We start from the raw sequence: 26,761 nt of genomic DNA, 5'->3' as shown, positions 1-26,761 counted from the left end.
TTTTTAAACTTCTTTTTTTGCGGAAAAACTCTGAAAAAGTGAGTGAATGAACATTCTAATAGTCCATAAATCAGGAATGATGTTATGTTCTGACTAGACTGCTCTATCTGAAAAAAACTGACATAAAGACAATTTATGTAGCTTTATTATTATACAACTAGCAATCGCTTAGTTTTCGCGAGCTTTAGTTTTCGAATAATATTTTATTTCCCTTGCGATATCAAAAGAAAAAAAATTATCCTATCTTAGTGGCCACTTTTCAAGAGGAACACTTCCAGCTCAATATCGCGGGTTTTGTTTACAACAATTGAGTGAAATAAATTCTTATTTTTGGATCTGATCTGTTTAGTCCGACGTCAGTTAATTACTATATTGTAAGGTCACTGCTTAGTTTTGAAACGGCTTTTTTTGTACAGTACCAGATAAATTGTTGAAAAAACGGTAAAATCGGATGTTTGGGTCAAATTTTGGCTTGTAAATGATTATAATTTTCGGTATCAAATAAAGCGACATAAAATTAACCTGTTGAGGAAATATGCAGCTATGAGTGTTAAAAAGTCTTTGATAATTCAGCCTAATATTTCCTGCTGCAATCGCTCCTTTTCGGATAAAAAAAATTTCATTAAAGAGTTTTCTCAAGTGAAATAATGACATTAAATTAGCCTTCGGTTGTTTGAAAAAAAAACAATACAAAAAGGTGTGTAAAGCACTCTGTGAACCATATAAACACATTAACAAATAAGCGTTTTTGATTTTTTAATAATTTTATGGTCTTTGATTCGATCAAAAAGATAACTGCATTGCGAATGAATTCCATGCAATTTAAAATAAGCGGATTAAATATTATCAACCAATTGAAATGGTACTGAGTAAAGCGAGATTATTATCCAATCCGAGACGCGTATTTTTAAGCATTTAAATACGTTCTAATATTCATAGAAAGTTCTAAAAAAGTTCGTATAATCTAATTTTAAGTAAATATAACCACGATATGTATCGAATAAGGCGGTTGTCGACTTAATATTTTTAGGTTCTTTGGACGATTGTTGATCGAATATGAACCGATTCTGACGTCAATAATATCAGACAAAAAACCTGTAAAAGAGCATCAAAAACCTTGCCGTCTAAACACTCACTTGTTGCTATCATCGATGAGTTAATACTTGGCTAATACTAATACTTTTACTTGTTTGAACATTGCTATACAAAGCAAAAAATGAGTTGAATTGAGCATCCAAAAGAGTGGTTTTACACCTTTATACGAAATGCTGCTCAATCAGAACGAAAATGTTTAAAATTTATCAGAATCTTGCAAGATAATAATGTATCTGCCAGAAATTTTCAAGATAGCCAAATGTCAGGCAGATTCCGCCAAGTAATAACATTTTCGGCAGCATTTTGCTTATTGTTGACTCTTTTTGTTTAGAAGGCGCTATGTTTCAAGGTGGCTGGCTTGTTTTTATCACGCCATTTCAACAAAATTGGTAATTTCGAGTTTTCTTAAATCCTATATCTAACTGCGGAATTTGACTTGAATATCGAGGAATGTTGTGGAAAATAATCGTTAGTCAGAACGTTCTCTTTCCACTGGTTCATTTTTTTGGGTTTCGTTTTCCTGTTTTTATAAAAGTTTAGATAAAACTGTTAAGGTAAACAAGCTGCCTCACATGTAGGTAAACATGCTGCCTCACATGTAAGAACGAAACACTCGACATCACAAAAATAGACAACTGAATAATTTGTAAAACCTGCAAGAAATAAATATTAAAAAATAGAAGCAAAATTGTTTAAGTTATTGTGAAGTTCATAGAGTTTTAAAAAATGATATTTTACAACAAGTTTTAAATATATTTCCTACTTTCAGTGAATACTTCTAAAATCCATAAAAAATTTAATGCATTGTACAAAAAATTTAAAATCTTCTCTTTATTATTTACTTGCATAAATGAAATGAAAGTGATGGAGGAGTTTTTATTCAAAACAATCCATTCTGTTTTTCTTATTTGAGAGCATGGCTTTAAAACAATTCAATTACATAAATTACAATATATTTAAACTGTACAGAAATCAAATTGCTTTAAATACTAGTTTTAAATTGAGTTGAAAATCATAGATCAAAAGCACGATAATGTTGTTTTGTCAATCTCTCACAAAATTTGTGTCTCCTGTCTATTTTTTCTGTTTTGTTGAAATAATCTCATCTTTGATTGTGACTAAAATTCTCAAATATCGAATTACTAGTTTTTTAGACATATATCAGGCTGCCCAATGATTAAATGACATCATAGCTGTCGTCTCATCTTATTTAAATCTGGAAACTTTAAACTTATTTAAACCTGGAAGCTTTAATGATTAAAAACAACCTTCAGAGATCCCATATATGTGTTTAAGTTCTCAGATCCGGATCGGGAATTTTACCCAAAAAAATGTAACGAATACATTGAAACGCGCTGTTTTGCAAAAATTTCAGCGGAAAATTTTACATAATAATGCGCTGAAAGGTGCTGAAATGCGTTAAACTTATTTAAAAAAGCGATGCAATTTCAAAAAATTCAGCTCGTTCTCACACTTGTCTAGTGTCGCTTGCTTCTCTGCTGTTTGTTAAGAGTTACCCAATTCCCTGTGCCATTGATTCCTAATAATTTGATAATTTAATGGCTTTAGAGTGGGCCTCCAATAAGTGAACGTCCCAAGGACTTACCCTCTGACCAAAATCGCGATGTAAGAGAAATTTCTTCCATTGAAGCCCCCCCCCCCCCCCGGCAGACCATTGCAGAGCAAAAAGATGTAATAGTTTACAGCAGCCTTTCCATGAAAATTTCCTTCATTGCAGCCGAACTCATACATGTTTTTTGGCCGAAAAATTCGACCCGGGCGGTTAAAACTAGGAAAGTTTTCAGAAGAAAATCGTTGCTATCTATACTTCGATGCAAACAGGCTTCATTGCAAGACAAAAAGGGGTTTGTGAGTTCCTTTGAGACAGCTAAATTTCATTTTGACACATTAACGGCAGTTTTTTGAAATCAAAGTATGCCAACTTTCAAAGTATGAAATTTATAGTTTTCTCAATCTTTGCTTTAATTTCACCTTGATACAGTTTAAAGATAATCTGGTTTTCGCTATTATTAAAATCGATCATATACCGATATTGTTCGGCTAAACATACTGAAAGAGTCAAATTTCTAGGGTTTTTTGTTTATTTACTACTGGTTATGAATATATTGACCAGCTTAGACAAAAACAAATTCAGAGCTCGTTGGATTGGTTGTTTTTCTCAAAGCCCTAACTAGCTCATCTAAGATCAAGAAATCCTGATCAACTGTTGGTTATTTATTCACAATAAACTATGATGGCTTTAATAAACATTCAGCATCCTTTGACGACCTGAAACTTACAAATCGGTCTCAATAGTCACCATGATATCCAGCTTAGCATTTATTATTTGTTTTTGTTTTCCACTGGCTTTAGAGTCAACTTACATAGGCAACTGGGGATCCCTGGTCTTTGCGATTCCCAATCAATTTACAGAATTGGGACGAATTTGTGCAAATCAAAGGTAGGATTTGTATGAGTTCCGTGACTCTGATGAAGTTTTCGAGACAATCCGGCATTCGTCAAAAACTGCTAAAGAATTTCGGGATCCGTTTGTGCCCTCAAGACGTTATGCGCCCCCCAGTTACAGAGAACGTGCCATTACATAGTGAATCATTATGTAAAAATATGGCAGTCTGGAGGGCGCAAATAATATGTGCGAACTAAGCTGGTGTGGGCGGGGGGGGGGGGGGGGGGCACAAACGGAAAAGATCCGAATTTCGAAATGACTTTATGACTTTAGCAGAGTCTCTTAGCGTTGCTTAAAACACGCACGAGGGGGTTATTAAATGCCGGTAGCCGAACGTGTCCGAAGTCAAAATGCCAAAAGTAGCCCTATAAAAAACCAGAATTGAGTTGATTAAATTAAAAGTAACCGGCAACTGTAAATGGAAAAACTAATCCGATAAAAACTTCTTGGATGGATTACCAACGAACATTGCATCTCATAACCCAAGAAGACCTCAAAAAAGATTGATACTAGGTTTTAAAAAGTTTTTCATTTGTCGATCAAGTCATTATCGATGACGTAAGTCTGCAAAAAACTGCAAAACTCGTTATCTCTCAGCTGGATTAGATTTTTTGGCAAAAATTGTTTAAAAACAAAATGAAGAACTAAATTCTCGTCTTAGTGATTCCTCATCCAAATCGAAGCAAACGCAATACTTGACAGAAGCTTGTTTTTAGAGCTGCTTGTTTACCAAATGCTGTGAGTCTAGTTCTTTGTTAACAGATCTATTGGAATTTTGCTTAAGAGTTTTAAAAAATTTCTTTCAGGAAAAGCTCATAGTAACACCGAATCTGATTTTCCGTGGAAGGATATAGCTCGCATTATTCCTCTTTGACACATCAATATCTCATTCAAAATACTTTTAGACGAATTGTCGTTTAATACTAAATAATACTAGTTCCAGATTTAAAAATGCATCATAGAAATAATTCAGTTGATCCCGCTAAAAGAGTTGATCTCGGAAATAGTATCACTCCAATTTTTGAATCAAAAATTTCTTATCAACAGTATCGAAAGCTTTTTTCAGGTCAACAGAACCTGAAAATCCTAGTTCTCTTCGGTCGCACTCTGAATTCACAGAATTATAATAGTGCATCATCGCTAGATCGCCTTGTTTGAGAAACGTATCACCGAGTTGACAATGACTTATGTTTGTCCACAAAAGTAAGAGCGCGACAATGCATTATTCGTTAGAAAACGAAGTAAAAGAAATGGAAAACTTTATAAGTCCAAAAGAATTTGGATATGGCTTCCGGGATATGTCTCACTAATAAACTAGAGTTTAAAACAAATAGTCATGAAGTCTGTAATACCAGACAACAAACGTTTTTGCATCATAACTTATACATCACGACAACAACTGTTCTCATTCATTAAGAATTCTTTTGCCTCTGATACCTCGATACCAGTAACAGATCAAACAAAAGAATTTCTCAAATCTCCTCACTTTGGAAATCGTTTTCAGAAATAGTGGTCCATAACCTTTGGATAATTTTGTCCCAATTGATGAGAAAATATCCATAAAATAAATTACATCGACATTCAATCTGTTTTTTCCTAATCTCATTTGCTTTGTGTCCATCAAAAAATAATAGTACGACACTTTCCAATTTGTTTCTTTACTTGATTGCGTTTTACTTGCGTTTCTTTACTCTGCAGACAGGGAGATTTCTTTTTTTGGCTCACTAACTCAAATTTGAAAGTTTTAAAAACAATTCCCGCTCTAATTTTTGTCATGCCATTGATTTTAACTGACTTTTTCTTCCTCAAAGTAAAATATTTTGTTTCTACGAATCGAAATCTGCGATCAATAGATTGTATTGAAGCTCTCTTTTTCTTTTGACAAGTATGACGCAGAGAACAAGAACTGAAAAGCAAAACCTGTTGAATTTCTCTCGAAAAAATCATTTTTTAAAGTTTTCTGTGATAAACTCTTCTTTTAAAAATATAAAGTCAAAATGATTGGAGATTGTATTAAATAGTGTGTTCGGTTGCTTGTTGCCCGCTCAATAAGTGATCAAGACAATTATGGCTCTACCGAGTACTCGGGTAGGATCATTACTCACAACGAACAAATGAATAAATAATTACTTTTGATTTGTTTCTCCTGAGACATCCATAGTGAGGTCCTAACCTATTAAGAGTTCTCCTTTTAAATTTTCAAGAGCATAAGAAAATTTAAAATTGATCTGAAAAAGGGCTCATTTAAAAGTTTACAAGTCTGTTTACTAATGTTAAATTTTGCAAAACTTGCTATATCTGAATGCAGCTGTAATATGCTTCAAGTCAATGTTGCTTTTTCGATTGCAAAAACAGAGTGAAACTCCCTCGTCGGATCTGCCTTATGCAGCAATCGGCTGATAATCATCTATTTTGGTACAAATGAAGCGGATTTTTTCCGATCGGTCATGTTCCACAAAGACAAAGAAAAATTGGCTTTACCGAAAACACTGAATGGAGTCAAAAAAGTTGGTCATGGTGCTATCGTTATGAACCAATATTCAAGAATAAAATTTGGGTGTTGTAAACAGAACTCAGGTATCTTTTTACTATGAAGTTACCGTTACATAAAATTATGGACAGCTCAAAACAAAACGACTGAGTCAGTCAAGTTTTCTTGCGATGCTAAATTTTGAGGTGCTCTGATTTTGATCGGTGCAATTTTTTTATCGAGGTCTTTGCTCAAAATTGCCCATGATCAGACTGTTCTAGACCATAATTACGTATTATCACTCCCATCCAGCAGATAGTCAGCCATGGTCAGACTTTAGCTCGTTCAAAATTGTTGGCGTTTTCATGTCCTCGTTCAAGGTCAGCAACGATGATCAGCCTTTGCCTTTGCGCGTTTTTTCACCTTGTTCAGGATTTTTGGTTGCGTTTCTGCCTCAACAAAAATATTGAACACGATTTGGCTCGCTCAAAATTATCTGTGATCAGAATCTACCCCGTTTAATTTTTGAGTGCCTTTTTGGATCATCCATCACAACGAATTTTTGTAATACTTTCGGTTTTTAGCATTTTTGATGGTCTGATCAGTAGTGATTTTGAACGCGAACGCCGACCTCGGTTCATCTTGAAAAATCAGAAAAAAATCTGAAGTTTGGAATAACTTGTGCCTCATTTTTTTCTTAAAAGGTGAATAAAATGAAAACTCTTTCCATAATCGATTGTTTTTGCAGGAGTTGTTGAAGGATGCATATCTATATTTCCCCTCAAAAGAAATCGATCGGTCAAAAATGGCTTTTTAAAAAGTAGGGCTGGTGTAAAGTTCCAAGCCAATATATAAAAAAATTTCAGCTCTCATTATTGCCTGAGTTGCTACCGAACCTTGTATTCCAACGAGAAGGTCATAGAAAATGACGAGTTCCCTGAATACGACTCAGATGTCCCGCCAAAGGGCCTAATTCAAGAATTCGAAAACAAAATTTTAGCGCTCTGGAATCGAATCAACTTCTTCAGCACAATCTCTTTCGGTGAGTTTTTTCTCCTATATACAAAATCCATTCTGTAAAACCCTGATTTTCTAACCCCCTACCCCCTAAGATCCGTTTGTGTGTGCGTGCGTGTGCGTGTGTATGTGTGTGTGTGTGTGTGTTTGTGTGTGTGTGTGTGTGTGTTTCTGTGTGTGTATGTATGTTTGTGTATGTGTGTGTATGTGTATATGTGTGTATGTATGTGTATGTGTGTGCACGCGTGTTGGGGGGGGGGGGGGGAGGGGCACAGAATAGATTTCATAGCTCATACGTTCAAAATTATAATAAATACATTTTATTTACAGTTTCTAATGTTTTAGTAAATTGTTGTAAAGACCAAGCAAATAAATATGTGGTGTATGGTTACCTGAACAGCAAAATGTCGCCAGATGCATACTTGGAAAAACTAACAGATTACAAGGACGAGGAAATGAGGATTAACTACATTGGGGTAAGAGTTTTGTAGCGAAACCTTAAAATTTATTGCAACCTTATGAATCATACCAAAGAGCACCATTTTGTCCTGGAAACCATAGCAAAAAATACAACATAAGTTTTGACCCCCCCCCCCCCCACTGGCATAGTGGCAATATAACGACAATATAACGTTAACGTTTACTCCCTCGCCCCCCGTAACCATGAATTTATCACCCTACGAAAAGGCCGTTCTCGACTGATATTTAAAAAAAAAATTGGCTCAACTCTATAACTTTTACTTGGCCAACTGTCATCAAATCTGGCTCGAAAATAAACACAGTCCTCAACGGGGGTGGGAGGTTTGCAAGACAGAAAAATTACAGGACCAGTTAATTAGTCATATGCCTCGCGGGACAAGCCATGCTTCTCTGCATTTAGAGACACTGAGAAGTTTACTTCAATTTACTCATAGTAACGCCCAGTATAACTAAGGCAGACCCGAAGTGGGCTCCTTTTATAAGGTATAATTAAGGTATAATTTATAAAGGTATATTAAGGTATAAAGCGTTAGGGCTACTTATTTCTGCGCGCGAAGTAGACTTACCTAGTTCTCTCAGACTAACCGACTCTATAAAACACTGAAGATAAACTTCAATTATAATGATGTATTATAGAGTTAACACCGGAGTCAGAGGTATACACATCGTGCAACTACTCTAATAGACTATAGTTAGTGGAGTTAGTGCTACATAAAAGACAATAGAGTCTTCTCAGTCTCTGATTGGCTAAAAGTGTACATCCAGTATTTCGACTGCTACATAACTATAGGTAATTTGCACTTGAGAGTAGTCGTCGCATAAGGAGATACAAGTTTCCTTAAAAACTTATATGTAAGATTATAAATGGTTTTATCGACGCAAGGTCAAAACTTTGGCTTTTTCATGTGATATCCCCTACAAAACCAAGTCGTCCCACTGTAAGATAATTGCAATAATTGGGGCGGGTTATAGGTAATATAGCCACTATGCGTGAGGGGGGCAAAAAATCCATTGTGTTTTCTTGCGAGGGTTTCTAAGACTCAAAGTTTGTCGTGAGTATAATTCATACGGTTTCAACAACCTCAGCTTGGGCATCATGTAGATACATTCTTGTGAGCGCAAAAGCGGAAGAACCAGAAGTTTTGACCCTACTTGGATTAGACCATCAATAGTCTTACTTAAGATTTTTGTGGAAAATGTTCAAGTGCAAATTAAGTATAGTTATGAAGGAGGTTAATATGAAAACCTTTCTCGATGTCAAGACAACATATGCGGTGTTTTGTTTTTAAGGTTTCAAGTTCCGCTGTTTAAAAACAATGAGAAGCTTTCGTGGTGATAGACCAAATATGGAGTGACATAGGTTAAATTCGTTAAATTTTGATCAAGTAAAATTTGCGAAATTTTAATCAAACTAAAGTACAATTCTATTTATAGCCCCCACGAAATCAAAGCCTCCCTATTATGTTATTATAATTATGACTGGTGAGTTATAGGTTATATGACCACTAAGCAGGGGGGGGGGGGGTGGGGTGGGTTATGATAGGAATGGTCTCAAATCGATTTTGAACTTTAAATGTATATAACCGAGGTTGTTCGTAAAGGCTTCTAAATGTTTAAAAAATAGTTCTTTTAAATCAAATTTTCATATTTTGACCTATATACGAACAGCCTATGATTGTTAGATTCAATTAAAATTCAGTTAACTCAATGTGATCGTTAGATTCAATTAACAATAAATAAAGCATTGTGATTTGTAATTTGATATTTTTAACATTTAAAGAACCGCGGGTACGATATCTTTGATCACTACAATTTTGAAGCAGAGAGCTTAGCTCGAAAGATTGAATTTAGACTTGAAGAAGTAAAAGTAATTTAGAACACAGTGTTTAGGCTTAGTTAGAAATATAAATTTTGACACTTGAACCAAATGGCTATAAATAATCGGTATATCTTTGCTATTGGAGACAGAGACGTTTGGTTTATTTCAGCTCCTGTATATTTTTAAGAAGCAAATTTTTCTTTCCTCAATTTGCAAAATTGTATTCAGGTTAATTCAACTTTAATTCAAGTGAAGTTCAACAACTTTGTACACTTTGGTTCTCTAAATACGTTAGAACAAAATCTTAGTTCAGCTCGAGCCTCTTGCTAAGCACTCGAGTGCAAGCGCGCTTGTGCCGGGGCACTAAGTTAATCTGGCGACTAAGATTTTGGTCTTTTACAAAAGTAAGTAATTAAATTAACTTTTTTTTCAATTTACATGTTTCCTCCAAAAACAACAATCAGAGCGTTGAATTTGACTAAGAATTTGTTAGAAGAAAATCTTAGTCGCCCGAGGGACTTAGTGCTCTGACACGAGAGTGGTTGCGCTCAAGAGCTGGGCACAAGGCTTGAGGGGGGCTAAAATTTTGTTCTAACGTTTTTAGAGAACCAAAGGGTACGAAAGTGTTGAATTTCATTTGAAATTGAAACTAGAACAATTTTGCCGATTAGTGAAAGAAGTTTTCTTTTTAAAAATATACAGGAGTCGCAATAAACCGAAATTCTGCGTCTCCAATAGCAAAGATTATTTATAGCGGCTTTGATTCAAGTGTCAAAATTGAGATCTCTCACCAAGTCTTATTTTTCGCCCTAAACATAGTGTCCTTAATTAGGACACTAAGTTTAGGACAAAAAAATAGACCTTCAATTCTTTAAGTCTATGTTCAATCTTTGAAACTAAGCTCTCTGCCTCAAAGTATTAATGATCAATAAAATTGTACCCTTGGGTCTTTAATTCTCTCTAATTGCGTCACGTACGTTAATCGCTGGATTGTTTCCGTTTGTGACCACCCCCGCACCAACATGATATGCATACCCCAGTTACAGAGCACGAGATATTATGACGGAAACTCTGGGGGGGGGGGGGGGGGTTCAAATAGTATGCATCCCATAAATTGGGAAAAGGGGGCACAAATGGAAAAGATCTTTAGCGCTCTTTTAATTGGAGTTCAGCCCGCCATTCGGGATAATTACCGAACTATCTATTGTTCTTCATCTTTGCACGACGTTTTTGAACAGACTCAGCTCCCCGCTAACTTGAGCGAAAGGTGGGGGCTAATTTGAGCGAAAGGGCTGGGGGAGTGGGGGGAAGGTGGTCACCCAGGTTGAGGTTGCGCTCGAAATCGCCTCTGATCAGACCGTCCCAGTCAAGTGGGACCTCTGATCAGACCGTCCCAGACCGAAGTCATCTCTGATCAGACGAGTGTGCGCTCGAAGATCGTTGTGCGCTCGAAGTGCGCTCGAATCCGCCTCTGATCAGACTGAAGTGCGCTCCAAATAGCCTCTGATCAGACTGAAGTTCGCTCGAAATTGCCTATGATCAGACTAAAGTGCGCTCGAAATCACCTCTGATCAGACAAAAGTGCGCTCGAAATCACCTCTGATCAGACAAAAGTGCGCTCGAAGTTGCCTCTGTTTAGACTAAAGTGCGTTCAAAATATTCCGATCAGAGAATGATTTTGAACATGAACAAATCGCTCAATATCGTTATAACATATTCATTTCATGAAAATTCATGTTATCAATCTTATATTCAACTAACAAAACACCGATCCTAAAAGTATTGCTAATGAAATTAAAACCAAAAAAAATGCTCAAAAAATTATTGAAAATGCCATTTATTTATGTTTTTAACCGAATAAATGAATTTAGACAGCTTTGCATAAAAACGTCTTGATCTACTTTGATTCAAAATATTTTCTTGACGGTGCCCGCTCAACTCTTGCAAAAGCACTCTTGATCATCTAAATTACTAAATTTCACGGCCGCATACGCAATAGACTAGTGGCTAAGATGACTGCTCAGAATAGTGACCGACTAAACAAAAGGAGGATCAATCCCAGTTCAATCTGGGAAATTCAATATAAAAGATCTTCATCTTTCAAACAACAGAAATGGGATCAATGACTGAAGAAAAACAAAAACTAAGAGAGGAAAACTAAGGAAACAGGGGAAAAAGACAACAATAAACAGGAAAACAAATCTACAGATAGTGCAAATGAAAAACTGGCAGTCGGATAACCAAAAGTAGCTGTCGAGTGGCACAGTTGCAAAGAGCACAAAAAAAGGATTAATGATGTAAACACTACTACGGTTCGAGTCCAACTCCAGCAACTTTACATTTATTTTATTGAGGCGTTTCCTCCATCCAATAAACTGCATCAAAAATTTTAACGTCTTGAAAAAGAGGAAAGTGGCGCAGTTACCAACTGCGCGTGGATTATCAACGAAAGAATGAACATTTCTTTTCTCCGACCCGGGTTCGAATCCAGCTCAGTTGCCTCCAACTTTCCTTATTATAATTAATTTTTTCCCGCTATATTAACAATATGAAAACCAACAGAACCATCGGACGTGTTAAATGTATTCGGCCAGCCGCTCGCTTAGTCAATTCGGGGCCAACTACAACTCAGTCTTTGCCATTCTCTGACCATCTCATTCAATTGTCTTCATCTGTTTGGCCAGCCGCTCGCCTAGTCAATTCGGGGCTGAACAGATCACAGCTGTCATCAATATCTCTATGCTAAGTTACTGACCAACACTTACGCCTTCTTTCGAAGCCTCTCTTTTCTACTTTATTGAAAACTATTTTACTTTTTCACTCAACACTCCACTGATTTAAAAGGAAAACGTCTTTGAGATTAAACAAAAACATTAACTCTTGTGCTGCGCGTGGTTTGGTTTCAGTGGTTTTATGGTTTAGGTTAGCGTAGCACTTTTATTGATCAATTTCCTAATTCTGTCACTTTTACGTTAATGCGTTTTTCCAGTCAGAAACAAAGCTTTTGTTTACTCTGTTTCTCCCTCTCTTCATTAATCATAATCGTTCTTTTTTTTCCTCCTCAATCTTTTCTTTCTCGACAACGAAGCAGGACTATTTGAAATCAGGGACACCAATCTAAGCCCTATCTATAATTCAATCGAGCGGACAGCAACATATTTGAATGAAAGCTGAATTTTGTTTAACATCATACATGACACTTAGCGCGGACCGCTAAAAAAACAGCACAACTGGGAGCTTCGGTTCGAAACCGTTCAAGTCAGTTTGTCGATCTCCGTTTTAAACTTGCAACGACTTAAACATTGAAAGAACAAAGCTTTGAAACGAAAATCTTGCAGAAAAATAAGTCAACTTAGTGCAGTGAACTATCACCTCGAAGAAACAGAACATCAAGACGCGTGGGTTCGAATCCCACCCACGCCCATCGAGCATTTAAAGCTTTCCCATTCATTTTTAATTTATTTTTTTTGTTGTAATTTATCATACTTACCTGAAGAAACTATCACACTCATTTTAAACAATTTCCACGAGGCTAGCCAAGAAAACGATCCAATAGCGTTTGTATACGTCAAGTTCAGCCAGCAGAAGTCCTCCATGGTACTTGAAATGGCTGAGTGCATCCGAGGCAGAGGAAGTCTTCTACTACAGTTATATAGAACTTTAAATCTTAATCGGAACTTCTCAAACTCAATTTTTTAAACTAAAACTTCTCTTACTGTGTATATAACTGTGTATATAGCTTCTTTCACCTCTGGTTGTACATAAATTGTATTATATTGTTGATTCAAAATATTTTCTTGAGGGGACCGGTAGTTGCTATCAGCTGGACCCCTTGGTTCTGATCAAACTCATCAGATTTTCAGATGGAGTTTGGATCAGAATGGTGTTTTATTGTTGACTTTTACCAGAGACAACAAATGTAAGTAAAAAAAACTTGAAAAAAAATTCGCTCGACGTGGTCTCTGGTCAGACTAGTGTGCGCTCGAATCGGCCTCTGATCAGACTAGTGTGCGCTTGAAACTGCCTCTGATCAGACCGTCCCAGACCAAAGTGGCCTCTGATCAGGCAAGTTCCAGACCATTGTCCAGACAAAAGTGCGCTCGAAGCCTTTTCCAGACCATGTAATTCGAGCGCACCGAGAACATGTGTGCGCTCGAAGATGGTCTGATCAGAGCTCAATTCGGTCTGGCCACCTCGACCTGGGCAGTTAAAGACTCAGTTAATTGCTCAATGATATTGTGAAAAAAAAAATAAAGGGATATTTTCCGTTTGTGCCCCCCCCCCCGTACGTTATGCGCCCCCAGTTACAGAGCACGTGTCATTACATAGTAAATCATTATGTAAAGTTATTGCACGTGCGTCTGGGGGATGCAAATAATATGCACCCACTAAACTGGGGGGTGGGGGGGCACAAACGGAAAAGATCCAAATGAAGAATTGAGAAATCGCTAAATCAGAAATTTTTGAAGAAAATTGCATATATTGATAAAACGATGCTAGAGCACAAAATGAGTCGCTAAGAGTCTATCTAAGTGTAAAATGAATCAGAAATTTGTTGATCATTTTAGGTCCATTATGATCCGTCCAGATGCTGGTACGTGATAACCGAACTGGGATTTGGAGCCCCTCCCGTTATTTACTATCCGGAACTTACAGATAACCGCGGTAAGTATAAAAAACTATGAAAGTATCAAAACATCATGAATTTCCACCCGTATAGATTTTAAAATTTATAGTCTGGAAAGATAAAAAACGCACGAAAGTCTGGACATGAACACACAAAATCTGGACATAAAGGCACAAAAGTCTGGACATAAGCATTTTGCGTTTGGGGCGGTCTCGACATACCTCTTTCGGTCTGGCACCTCAACCTGGGGTAATATAAATACCTCCCTTAACACTAAGTTTATTAAATGTTGACGATGAGCTGAACAAGAAAGCGGCTGCAGCAACAGCACAAATTCGCAATACCATTGCCAGTAAGTAGAGCACAAATCTACTTCAAAAGACATAATAACATAAATCAAGGTTTTTCTTGAAAAAAACTTGGCTGTTGGGTCCTGGGGCTGATAAAGAGTCGTGAAACTTTCCCGAAACACAATTTGCAATCTACTGTTTTTGCAAATTTAACGGTTACATCAATAATGCACACGATATTGACGAGGTTAGAGGGGCACGCAGAAAACGCAGCAATTCAGAATTTCATTTTACTATTGTTTGATTATGGGTGGCAACAATACTTAGTACATCAACTTATATAAACAGTGTAAACTACCCGCCAAAGCTTGATCTGGATGAGTGAAATTAGCTCGAAGTTAGCGTATGTGCTTTCTCACATTTAACTTTTGGAGTCAAGCTGAAACCCCTCCTCTCGAGCTAGGTTTCAACAAGGAGATATGTACGAAATTGTAAGCGTTTTCTTATCCCAAGCGATTTGGTCAGAATATCTGCAGGCATGTTTTCTGCAGTCAAATATGACAGTTCAAGTTTCTGGTTAGAATGCTTACTTAATGTCATAAAAGCATGATTATCGAAAAAAAAATTTAGAGGTAGTTTACAGACAATTTCTAAGTCCTCTAGAATTCCAATTAAGTGGATGGCTTCTTTATCCGCTTCAACAGCAGAGTTAAATCCTGCTTCAGCAGTTGAAGTTGCTACAGTCTTATATAAGAACACGCTTGGCTGCTTTCCAATTGACTTCTCCGTGATTTTCAACAAACGAACTTAGAGCAATAGCAGCAAAACAAATATCGGCTCTACTCGACAAAGCTAAATAGTTAAGACACCTATCAAACTTCGGAAATTTGTTTTGCTCAACCTAAATTGCTCCTCACTCCCTTCCTGAGGACAAACCGTTTTTTGAGATTTTACTATTTTCTTCTAATGGTGTGCCAATTGGCTTAAAATCGTTCATTTTGCAAGTCTTTAAAGTTTTTTCTATGTGTTTCTCATGACTAATTTTTATTTCCGATGAAGTCCTCTCAATTTTTAATTCTAAACCACTTCAAAGCTGTATAATCACTAATTTTAAACTTCTTGGAAACTTCAGCGTGAAACCAATCATACAAATTTTTAGAAATGCCACAAAAATATTAAGTCATCTAACTACAAACAAAGAAAACAAATTATTTTTCATCCTGCTTTTTTATAAAGAAACATTCGTCATGAAATGAGTTAACAAAACTCAGTGTAATCAAGAAAAGCCTTCAAAATCAAAAAACCAGTTTCTTCCAGATTGTTTCAAACCATACAAACTCTTTTTCATCTTACAAACAAAGGGTTTTCCATTTTCATCGAAAAGTTCAAAACCTTCAGATTGTTTTAGGACTACATCTTCTGCAATTAGAGCCCTTAGCTAAGCAGTTTTTATGTCCATTTGTTTTAATTGATAACCGTTAGAAATAGCCAGACACATCAAAATTCTGAAGGTTGAAAGTCTAGTTGTAGGTGAGTAAATTTAATAAAAATCTTTTTCGAAAAATTGTCTAAAACCTTTTGCAACAAAATGAGATTTATAGCGACATATTTCACCATCAGGATCAAATTTCAAAGCAAAACGCCATCTACCTACTGTTTTTTCCTCACTTTTCACTAAGGACCAAACCTTGTTTTCAACCAAAGAAACGTACTCATTTTTCATTGCTTCAAACCAGTTTGGATTTTGCAAAGCCTCATCAACACTTTTTGAAGCAAAAGATCAATAGCGAGATGACTCATCGCCAAAAAGAAACTTTTTTTGAACTGTTGTCAATGTCTTCAATCAAATTTAGTGTTTTCTTACGTTTGAAGTAAAATTCATTTTCATTAAATCTCTCGTTTCTCGACTTTTGAATTTTGAATTCTTCATTTTCGTCTTCAAAACGAATCAAGTAACGCGTACTATTATCAGAATTCCCAAGAAAAATTCACATTTTTGAGTTTTGATCTAATTTCTTTCGAAATGGTTTTTCAATATGAATAAATGCAACACAACCGTAAAATTTGACAAAAGATAAATTAGGTTTTTCTTTGTATATCATTTCAAAAGGTGTTTTTCCCAGAGCTGAATGCAAAAGCTTGTTTTTGACGTAAAAAGCCATGTCAAAACATACGTCCAATGTTTTTAGTCCAAGCAAGCGTTATCCAAGAAACAGCGAGTCATAGCAACAAAAGTTCCCTATATTCTTTCAATGTTTTTTCTTTGTGGAGTCTATGGAACTGAGTTTTCCAAACGATTTCCTTGGTTCCTGCAATAGCGCTTAAACTCATGTGAATTGTATTCTCCACCTCCATCAGAAACTAAAGCTCCTGGCTTTCCAACATCAGCGCAAAGCTGTTTAAACTTATCCAACACCTCATCTTTTGTTTTCATGAAGTAAACTTTTGAGAAACGACTGAAACTATCTACAAATCTAATGGCATAACAATGGCCATCAACAGCTTCAGGAGAAATTTTTCCTAAGACATCTGTATGCACACTGTCCAAAATATCTTTCGCTCTTGTAATGCAATTTTTTGGAACAGGCTGATTTTTCTACTTATTTAGCTAACAAACTTCGCAACAATCAAATTTTGAATCACATATTTTCATAACCTCAACAAACTCTGGCAGGCGTTTCAAATCGGAGAAATTATTATGTCCAATCTTTGCATAACACTTTTGTGAAATATCAACAATAAAGCAATTTTCATTAAAACAAGGAAAATTTTTCCACAAAAACAATCCATTTTCAATTTGAAAAGGAAATGAGACTTTATTAAAAACAAGAGCAAGTTTTTCACCGAAAGAAATTTCAACACCAGCTTCTCCCAGTTTTGAAACAGATAGAAAATTTCTTGAGTTATCAGGTACGAATAAAGCATCTTTTAAAACAATTTTTTTTTCAGTTCTTCATTGCAATTCTTAGCAAAAAACTCATAATCCCCTTTCCTAATAAAGAGAGCGCGTTTTGCTGACATTGTGATTTATGCCAGAAAAACCTCCATCCAGGTTAGCAAAAGTGTTTTTATTTTTAATCATGTAGTTTGTTGCGCCAGAGTCAATGATAAAATCTTGATGTTCAACACAATTCTCACTCGAGAAAAAGTCAAAATTTTCTTCTTGTTCTTCCGAAACTAAGTTTTGACTTCCTTTATTATTGCGTTAATTTTCATTGTATGGGAATCAAAGTTTTTGATAGTAAAACAATTTTCCAACTTTTTTACAGTTAAAACATGTTTTTTGCAGTATGTCCAAATTTTACAGTTAAAACATGTTAACTGTGGTTTAGATTTTTCATTGTTAGGATCCTGTCGTTGTACACAACAAAATTTTGCAATATGCCACCTCTTGTGACAATTAAAGCAAGTTCGATCATTGGTAAAGAAAACGGAATCTGATTTCCCAGTGTATCTTTCGTTGCATTTCTCACTTTCAAAATTAATCGAAACACGTTTAATTTCATCCAAAGTTTTAACTTGACCATAATTTACCAGAGTACAAAAACTCTCAAAATCACGAGGAAGTCTCTTCAAAAGTATCGAGACGAAAGAGTTTTCACTAATCGACTCATCGACTTCGGAAAGATTCAACTGCATGTCTTCGGCTCTAGTAAATAGTCTACTATATTTTCAATACTTTTTTTTCTCAAATTTGTTAAATCAGATATTAGATTTTGTAAACGCGATCTCTCAAAACTTTTAAAATTTTACACAACACGCTTCAAGCTTCAGATTCTTTTCCCCTTTATGGTCGCAAAAACAAAACTGACTTCTTGTCGAGATACTGAACAAGTTCATACCAAATGGCTATCTGTTGTACGTCAAAAATCTCCTTTCCCTTTCTATCGGCCGCATCAATTGGCTTCTGTGACGGTCGTCCCCTCAGCGTAGGTATAAACTCCTTTTATCCCAAAGTGCCGTCAAGAGTTTTATTCAAGTTCAAATCTTACATTAGTGCCTCAAACTGTTCAGAAAATAAACAAAGTCTTCTTCTTTACCGCTAAAGGAAAGCTTATCCATTGTTTTGCTAATCATGTTTAAAAGGCGAGCTATTGTTGTGTGTTAAGAAAACTTTTGAAAGTAAAATTTAAACGTTCAACAAAATAAAATTAAAGTTTTAAATCTAACCGTACACTCTATCGATCAAACGTCTTAAAACACTAAGTTAAAGAACACCGAACAGGTCTTTCTTTTTTCAGACCTTCAACAACTTTTCTCTGTTCCTTTCAACAAAGCAACCTATTTTTTAAAGCAATAGTATCTTAGATTATGGAAAAACGCAAAGTAAAAACGTGTTTTAAAAGGAAAACTATTGAACACCAGAGAGACTTTATTTATGAAACTTTCCGACCTTTACTTAAAATTTTTTTAATAACAAAGCAGAGCCTGCAAAAAAATTGTCGTTAAACAAACTAAATTTTTCAGAATGATGTGTTTTTGAAGAGAATCTAATTTGGAAATTCTGTGTACTTAGTATAAAAGATGACCCATTTTGTTTGAGAATGTATTATCTTTGACAAAGTTTGAGTGGACATTGAACAACATAGCCACTGATTCCCCCACTGTGACTAAGCTTAATGAGAAAATTTCTCAAAAACTAGCTTAAACTTTTCTCTTACGCATAGGCCAACTTCCGCAAAATTCTTCAAGCAAGCTTTCTATACATCACGTTTTACTATGCTGTTTCTATAATCAACCATATTGCAGGTTTGCATTTGTTTTGAATGTTGTACACAAGGTTGCATGCCCTGCAGGGACTCTGACCAAAATCGCTTTAACAAATTTATACTGTTCTACAGATCGATTTACACCTTTTAGTAATTGAACTCTTTTAATCGACTTTTTTGTTTCAATCGACATTTTTTGTTAAATCACGAGTGGTTTTCACACACCCGTAATCAAGCCTTGACTTGCGCTAGAATCTTCAACTTTGTAAATATCAAGCTTCAAATTAATTCAATAAATCAGGAGTTTCAAAGTTCAACTCTCTCTTTCTCCCTCAATATCTTCTCCCTCTCTTTCTTCTCTCTCTCTCTCTCTCTCTCTCTCTCTCTCTCTCTCTCTCTTGTCTTTATCTTTCTCCCTCTCTTTCTCTCTCCTCTTTCTCTTTGTCTATGAAGGACCAGGGCACTCTCTCTTTGTCACTCTCTCGTCAAGCAAGCCACCCCTTTTCTTGTCTTGTATCACTTGCCAGTTTTCTGGGCCGATAACCTATTGACGAGGTTAGAGGGGCACGCAGAATACGCAGCAGTTTCGAATTTCAATTTGCTATTGTTTGATTATGGGTGGCACATATACGTATTAAATCAGCTTATATAAATACTGTAAATTACCCGCCCAAGCTTGATCTGGATTTGTGAAATTAGCTCGAAGTTAGCGCATGTACTTTCTCACTTTTAACTTTTGGATTCATGCTGAAAAACAAACTGTCTGGTCGTAAAACTGAACGGTTTCCATGTTAGAAAATCTTTTTTAATTATGCTTTTTCGCTTTTACATTAAAACAAATGCAATGTCGCTTTTACATTTAAACTTCAATATCTTTTCGCCGCCCAAGAATATTCTGGAGTAATCTGGAATTTTCAATAAATGCAACAATGCGCTCACTCAACTTCAACTACCTATCGCTTAAAGAACACAAAGACGCAAAATGTCAGTCCGCAAACAATACAGATAAAAATCTAAAAAAAGATTATTCTCACGCTGATTACTAATAACATGATGCTCAACCGTTTTGATAAGTTCACAAAGCAATTACCCATGCATTCAAAAAAGTACGGCAAAGAAAAATTTCCCTTATAATCTACATAAATAAATCTTGTCAAAGATCAAAAAACCTCTCATGGCAAAAAGAAATCGTTCAATAGTACCGTTTTTTTTTGCAAAAATAACAAAAAAAGCAATTTTTTAAGTAAAGATGAAAACACAGAGATAAAAGATAAAACACAAAATTTTCAATAAAATAATAACACGTTAACACATTAACAGTAACACTACCGCAAGCTTTACTCTCGTAAATCCCATTTTTCAAATTTCCGAAAGTTTGCTGCCGTTTTTTAATTGTCTCAATAAGAACTCATCAGCTCCAATTTGTCTAAAATACTTGAGCAAAACAAAAATGTGCAAAAAAATACTTGCAAGTACTAAAATGCCAATTTTCCAGATTCTACAGTGCCAGAGTTCCCTATATAAAATGTCAGATTTCAAACTTGCAAGTTTGTTTTTCAAGCAGAGTTACCTGACTCCAACTAAAGTTACTTTTAAATTCTGACTTACATCTTAAACGTCTAATTGGTTCTCAAGTACTGTCAGGTTTTCTCTGGGAAAAAAACCGCAAAAAGGTTATTCGGACCTCAACAATTAAAAAGCCGTAATGTTTTTTTCCAGGCCTAGACAAACCCTACGTATTTCCCCCACAGCCCGGAAGAGAGCCTTCTATTTTGACATTTCCTCATCTGAGGGCCCGATTGTCTTTTGGATGGTTCAAACGCAACATCATGTGCAAAGATCAGCCTTGGATATGCCAATGAAACAATTTTGCCTTCAATTATCACCTGATGATACCTCGATACTGTTTTTTTCTTTGTATATTCATTTTTCTTTTCATATACTATTCATTTTTTCGATTCATTAATTAGATCTGATCAATAATAATTAATTTAGACTTTATGAGCTGATCAAATGAAGAAAGTTGAAGTTTTCAATTATGAGCTATAAAAGATTGATATTTTTGGGCAAACTGGAATCGATCTCAAATTTGAAGCAATGCAATAAACTAATTTCAAAAAACGTTTTACTTCTTGTGGTTACTGGATTGAGACAAAAAAGAGAAACAGAAGGAAAACTTTTCACCCTAGCATATATATATATATATATATATATATATATATATATATATGTAATTTCACGCTAAGGGTATACATGAAATTGTGGTGAGGCGTTCGTTGAAACCGTGATTTAAAAAAAACTATTCAAACCTAGAAATGATGTAAAAAAGCGTCTGAAAAACATCCGACAACTGGAAAATACCAGAAAGCAACACAGATTCGTTTTCATTTCAATACAAATTGTCAATTTATTTTATGGAGAAACTCAAATTCTGTTGTAGAAATTTTTGTCTCGGCTGGATTCATCAGAATATATTAATTGTTAGTATCAATTACTTCCTCTCTTTAGAACAAATTGCGAAATAGAATAGGTTTTGCTGTTATGAGGCTTGATTTTAAGACAGGTCACCCAATGAGCGGGTTGACAATCGATAGGGCCGTAAATCTCTTATGGGAAAAATTTAGGAGCCAGAAAATGAGAACTACCTCGAAAGATTTTTTATAAGTTAGCGAGTGATTGATTGAATTGTTGATTCCAACTGAACAGATAATATTATTCTTGATCGGCTGTGAACCGAAGATTTCATTTATGAAATTCATCCATTCTTTAAAAAAATTGTTTTGCTCCAAATCACAGAACTGTACTTCTTTTTTGGAAGTTGCTGAACTGCAATGCATTACAATTTGATCCTAGTTCTTATAACTCTTTTCATGTGTTCCGGAAGCTAGCCTCCATTAATCTCTGACTTCTATTGGTGTGGAAACCGACAAGGCAAAATGAAAGAGGAAATTTGTTCAGAGTGTCAGAAATGTTCAAAATATGGGTGCAGGTTTCCATCGATGCCTAAATAAATACGATTAAATGATCTAAAACGCCACAACACTTTCTTGCTAATATATGGAAATTATTTTTTTCATTTTTTTCAAAACTATCTAAATGGCTTTCTATTAGTTAAACTTGAATTTCCAGCTTGTTCGTTTCCCAGAAGCCAAAAACTAAGTTTTCCGCCCTCACTTTCTTTGCAATTTTTCCATATTCAAATGGTGTCATCATGGCTTATTAGAGATAACATTTACTTAGGTTCAAAAAATGGAATCAATTTCCCCGCCCTTTTAATGTGTTTAAAATTGGATTCCTAAGAGATTTCAGCCTCAAGATGGCGTAAAAATTTGGGTGAAAAAAGTTACTTTAATTGTCAAACTGTGAATCCAAAGGGTATTCCGACCAAATATTGGACTCAAACAGAGTGGGAGAGCTATTCAATCAAAGAGCTAAAATTTAAAAAAAATCAGTTTTAGGAAAATAGTAATAAATAACGTATCATTGAGCAGACAGTGTAACAGTACTGAAAGCCAGTTAGAAAGTTCTATCAAAATTTATTTTTGTTTTTTTTAATAGCACAAGCAAAAGCCCTTTGCTACATATTCTTACAGGTGGCAGCAGCTTTTTTTCAGAGAAATTTCTCGTCAGTATTAAGTAAACAGCAGAAAAAACCTATGTCAATTTATTTTAACATGTTCCGCAAATTTTTAAAAACAAATTTTATAATATACGCATTGAAGGGTTCTCCAATCAGCTTTCTATTAGACTCTGTTGTTGGGAATATCTTGAATATCTGAATCTTGAATTTTGCTTCAACCCGCATGAAAAAAAAATTTTTATGTCCTTGCTACAACATCTCAATCATCAAACCAAAGATCATTCAATGAAGAGGTTTTTAACAACAATCAGCGCGATTGAACGGAAAACTCCCTGATGAGAGCAAAAAGTTTTCTTCGCTCCAAGTTCAATTGAAAAAAAAAATTACTGCAGAAAAAATCATAAAATATTGCCTCGAAATTTTGCATATCCAATAAGATGACATATATTTGAAACTAATAAACTGAAAACTCACAAGAAAAAATTGGGTGTTAATAAAGTCCACATTACAGTTGCTAAACTACAATATATTACAATTTGGTTCTTGTTCTAATAACTCTGTTCATGTGTTCCGGAAGCTAGCCGCCATTAATCTCTGACTTCCATTTTATGGAAACCAGCAAGGCAAGGGGAAATTTGTTCAGAGTGTCAGCAGTGTTCAAAAAGTGGCGCAATTTTCCATCGATGCTCAAATAAAAACCATTAATTGATCTAACACGCCACAAAACTTTCTTGTTAACATACGGAACACATTTAGCTAAACTTGAATTTCTAGAAGTTGAATTTCCAACAGAACCCAAAACTAAGATTTCGGCCCCACCTTCTTCGGATTTTCAATATTCAATTGCTGTCATCATGGCTTATTAGAGAGAACATTTACTTTAAATTATATTCTGTTGAAAAATAGATACCTAGGATATTTCAGCCTTAAGATGGCGCAAAAACTCACGCAAAATTTGGGTAAAAAATTACTTAGTCAAAATGTGAATCCAAAGGGTAATCCGACCAAATATTGCACTCAAACTGAGTGTGAGAGCTACTGAATCAAAATTTTAAAAAAAATCAGTTTAAGGAAAATAGTAAAAAAAAAATGCCATATCATTGCACAGACAGTGTAACTGCACTGAAAACCAGTTAAAAAGATCTATCAGATTTCATTTTAATCTTTTTAGTAGCACAAGCAAAGGACAATTGCTACATAATTTTACAGATGGCAGCAGCTTTTCAGAGAAATTTCTCCAGTCAGTAATAAATAAGCAGCAGAAAAAATCTATGTCACTTTGTTTTAACATGTTATGTTCCGCAAAATTTATAAAAGAATTTTTATAATATACGCATTGAAGGGATCTCCAATCAACTTTATATTAGACTGTTGTTCGGAATATCTTGAATTCTGCTTTACTCCGTATGAGAAAAATACATATTTTTTGTGTATACATACCTTTTTGTTACGTCTTTGCTACATGATCTCAATCAGCAAACCAAAGTTCAATCAATGCAGAGGTTTTAAGCACTAATTGCGGTTGAACGAAAAACTCCCTGATGAGAGCAAAAAGTTTTCCTCGCTCCAAGTTCAATTGAAAAAAAAATTTTATCGCAGAAAAATCTTAAAATATTGCCTTGAGATTTTGAAAAGCATATCCAAAAAGATGGCATATATATGAAACTATTAATGTGAAAATTCTCAAATAAATGAGTTAGTAAACTCCACATTATCAGGAAAAATTGCCGGAAAATTTGGAAGCTATAAAAAAACTCAAAAATTTGATACTGTACACATGAACACATATTGCAAACATCGCCAGCCGATTGCCGAAAATAGCCGCGATAGACGCTTGTGGCGTTACATGAATTGAAACAACTATAGAAATAAAATAGACAGATCGACCACCAGTCCTTCAATTGACCACTAGACTTTTTGGGTTAGCTTCGGACTGTCATTTTTATGACACACAAGCTCTATAAGGAGAAAGCCCTAATAGGGCTATTCAAAATTAGGATCCTTTCCGTTTGTGCCCCCTCAGCTTAGTGCGCGCATATTATTTGCACCCCCCAGATGCACGTGCAATATTTGGGGGGGGGGGCACATACGGAAAAGATCCACAAATTAATATTCGAAATCAAAAACTCGACTCTAATATTGAAGAAGTAGGGCATATGTTTGGAGCTACTTAGATGCACACTATTGATCTTTAATAAGTAAATGTTCAAAAAATTTAAAGTTTCATAAGTGAGCTTAGAAGTCATTTTTTGAGTGAGGTAAGTCATTGAAAAAGTCAATTCCAAGAAATCACGGTAAAGCGAAACAAAAATCAGTTAGACGAAGTTAAAAAAACATAGCAGGACAAGTCCTGACGTACAATTCAAAGAATTTTCATTGACTTAACAAACAACTAGACCTAGAACGGACAATGAGTGAATTGGGAAAACCATTTCTAAAAAAAATCAGATGAACAAAAAAACAGAAAATCAATGTCAAAATGCTGCTAGGGAGAACAAAAAACCACTAGTGAGATATGTAATTTTGATTCTAAATTGAAAAAAAAACAGAAAATCAATGTCAAAATGCCGCATGTGAACAAAAAACCACTAGCGAGAAATGGAAAATTGGTTCAAACAAAAAAACTAGGCCTAGAAAGAACTATGAATGGATTGGGAAAACGTTTTAGAAATAAAACCGATCCAAAAAAATCGAAAAAACAGTAAAAATCAGAGTGAAAAGGCCGCATGTGAACAAAAAACCACTAGCGAGAAAGCGAATTTTTGTTCAAACACCGTTTTCTCACTCTACTTTAAAATTAGAGCGAAAAAAATTCACGCCGCAAAACCACTCGCTTTTTCGCTCCATTTCCTTTTTCGGCGTGACCAAAATCACTACTCCAATTTGACTTCAGAAATCATGAAAATATGTGAACAGATCTTAAATAAAAAGACAGCTCCTCAATACAATTCAAATTCTTTGAATTGTAAAGACAGCGCTACAATACAATTCAAATTATTTGAATTGTAAAAAAATAGGAGCGCTATAATAGCCGCCTAGAATTGAAGACGCGGCTATTTAAAAGAACAAGAGTTTTAACCTAAAAAAATCTGACTTCACAGCAATAACAATTTTCACATTCTTAATGACATTCATTATACATTTTCAGATTTCGCAATTCTGATTAACATTAGTTTGCAACATTTCCTTTGCAACACTTCAATTTGGAAGGAAAGCGGTTAGATTGCAACCTACTTTAGCTGGGTGGGGGATAGTTCACTGAGGCTCTTCAAATGACGGTATTAATGCTTGTCATAAACCACTGAAAAAAATATGGTATAATTTACAATTATATAACAAGTTCGATTTCGGCGCACTTTCAGTCGACTGTTATTGGTAAACTTCCGCCAATTGAATTCAACTACTCAAAAATTGTGAACGACAGAGCCATTTTGATCACGACGCGCGTCACAACGCAATGACGCAGAGCTCAATAAAAACGTCAAAATAAGCAAAATAAACTGCATAAAAAAGCTTTGTTTTGGAGGAATGTTAGGATTTGAAAACTATCACTTCTTTTCATAAAACTCGACATGAATCAAAAGTACGTGATTTTCTTTGGTTATTGAAAGTTGATTTTACCGAAAAATTAAAAGCCCATTTTGTAAGAAGGGTTCTTAGGCAACGCCGTATTTGAATACACAAAGTCATCATTATCTTCCAATTTTTGTAGTGAAACATTAAACTCGATATTTTGTCTCCTGTTTCTGCTCGTCTGCATAGAAATTGAAAACTAAGTGGAATGAATATTGAATTAAATTTGATTAACTTCAAATTAAGATATAACGGCAATTAATAATTTAACTTTTTTCAACATCAAAGCACTTCTCCGAAAGAAGGTACTGACCTCTACTTTCCAAACTTTTCAAAGAGACTAAATATTGGATTACCAAAGTTTAAGTTTAATAGCCTTATTGCACCACCAATTGCAACTTTAAGTAAAAAACGACAATGCATCAATACAAATGAATTTTACTTTTTTCAAAAGCTGTAAATGAAATAACCACTGATAGGGCTAATGTCCAATTTTTTTTCCAAATCTTCGCCTTCCTTTTTCATTTTCCACATATAGCAACTGCTTTATTTCCCATATAATTTGTTTCCTAAGCCTCTGGGAACAAATTAATGCAAGTTTTTGCACTAGCAATAATTTTTACAGGAGAAGAAA

The 26,761-nt window shown here is 35.1% G+C and overlaps 1 protein-coding gene across 1 annotated transcript; it reads left to right on the top strand.

Annotated features, from left to right (window-relative positions):
* Nucleotides 1-3,294: 3,294 nt before the first annotated feature.
* Nucleotides 3,295-21,102, top strand: LOC142354302 (uncharacterized). Its single transcript, XM_075406564.1, has 5 exons — nt 3,295-3,556; nt 6,899-7,074; nt 7,395-7,525; nt 13,917-14,013; nt 20,694-21,102. The coding sequence occupies exons 1-5, from the start codon at nt 3,417-3,419 to the stop codon at nt 20,834-20,836; spliced, it is 687 nt and encodes a 228-aa protein (XP_075262679.1). The 5' UTR covers nt 3,295-3,416; the 3' UTR covers nt 20,837-21,102.
* The last annotated feature ends 5,659 nt before the right edge of the window (nt 21,103-26,761 follow it).

Source organism: Convolutriloba macropyga, chromosome 15, assembly GCF_964194025.1.
Source record: "Convolutriloba macropyga chromosome 15, txConMacr16.3, whole genome shotgun sequence".
Lineage (NCBI taxonomy): Eukaryota > Metazoa > Xenacoelomorpha > Acoela > Convolutidae > Convolutriloba > Convolutriloba macropyga.
Note: the sequence above shows the minus strand (reverse complement) of the source record. Positions and strands in the feature narration are given on the sequence as shown.

Excerpts from the sequence above, each read along its gene's own strand:
- LOC142354302 (XM_075406564.1), top strand. The coding sequence starts at position 3,417 with ATGATATCCAGCTTAGCATTTATTATTTGTTTTTGTTTTCCACTGGCT. Across the intron at positions 3,557-6,898 it reads CGAATTTGTGCAAATCAAAG|CTCTCATTATTGCCTGAGTT; the intron begins GTAGGATTTGTA and ends AAAAAATTTCAG. Across the intron at positions 7,075-7,394 it reads CTTCAGCACAATCTCTTTCG|TAAATTGTTGTAAAGACCAA; the intron begins GTGAGTTTTTTC and ends CTAATGTTTTAG.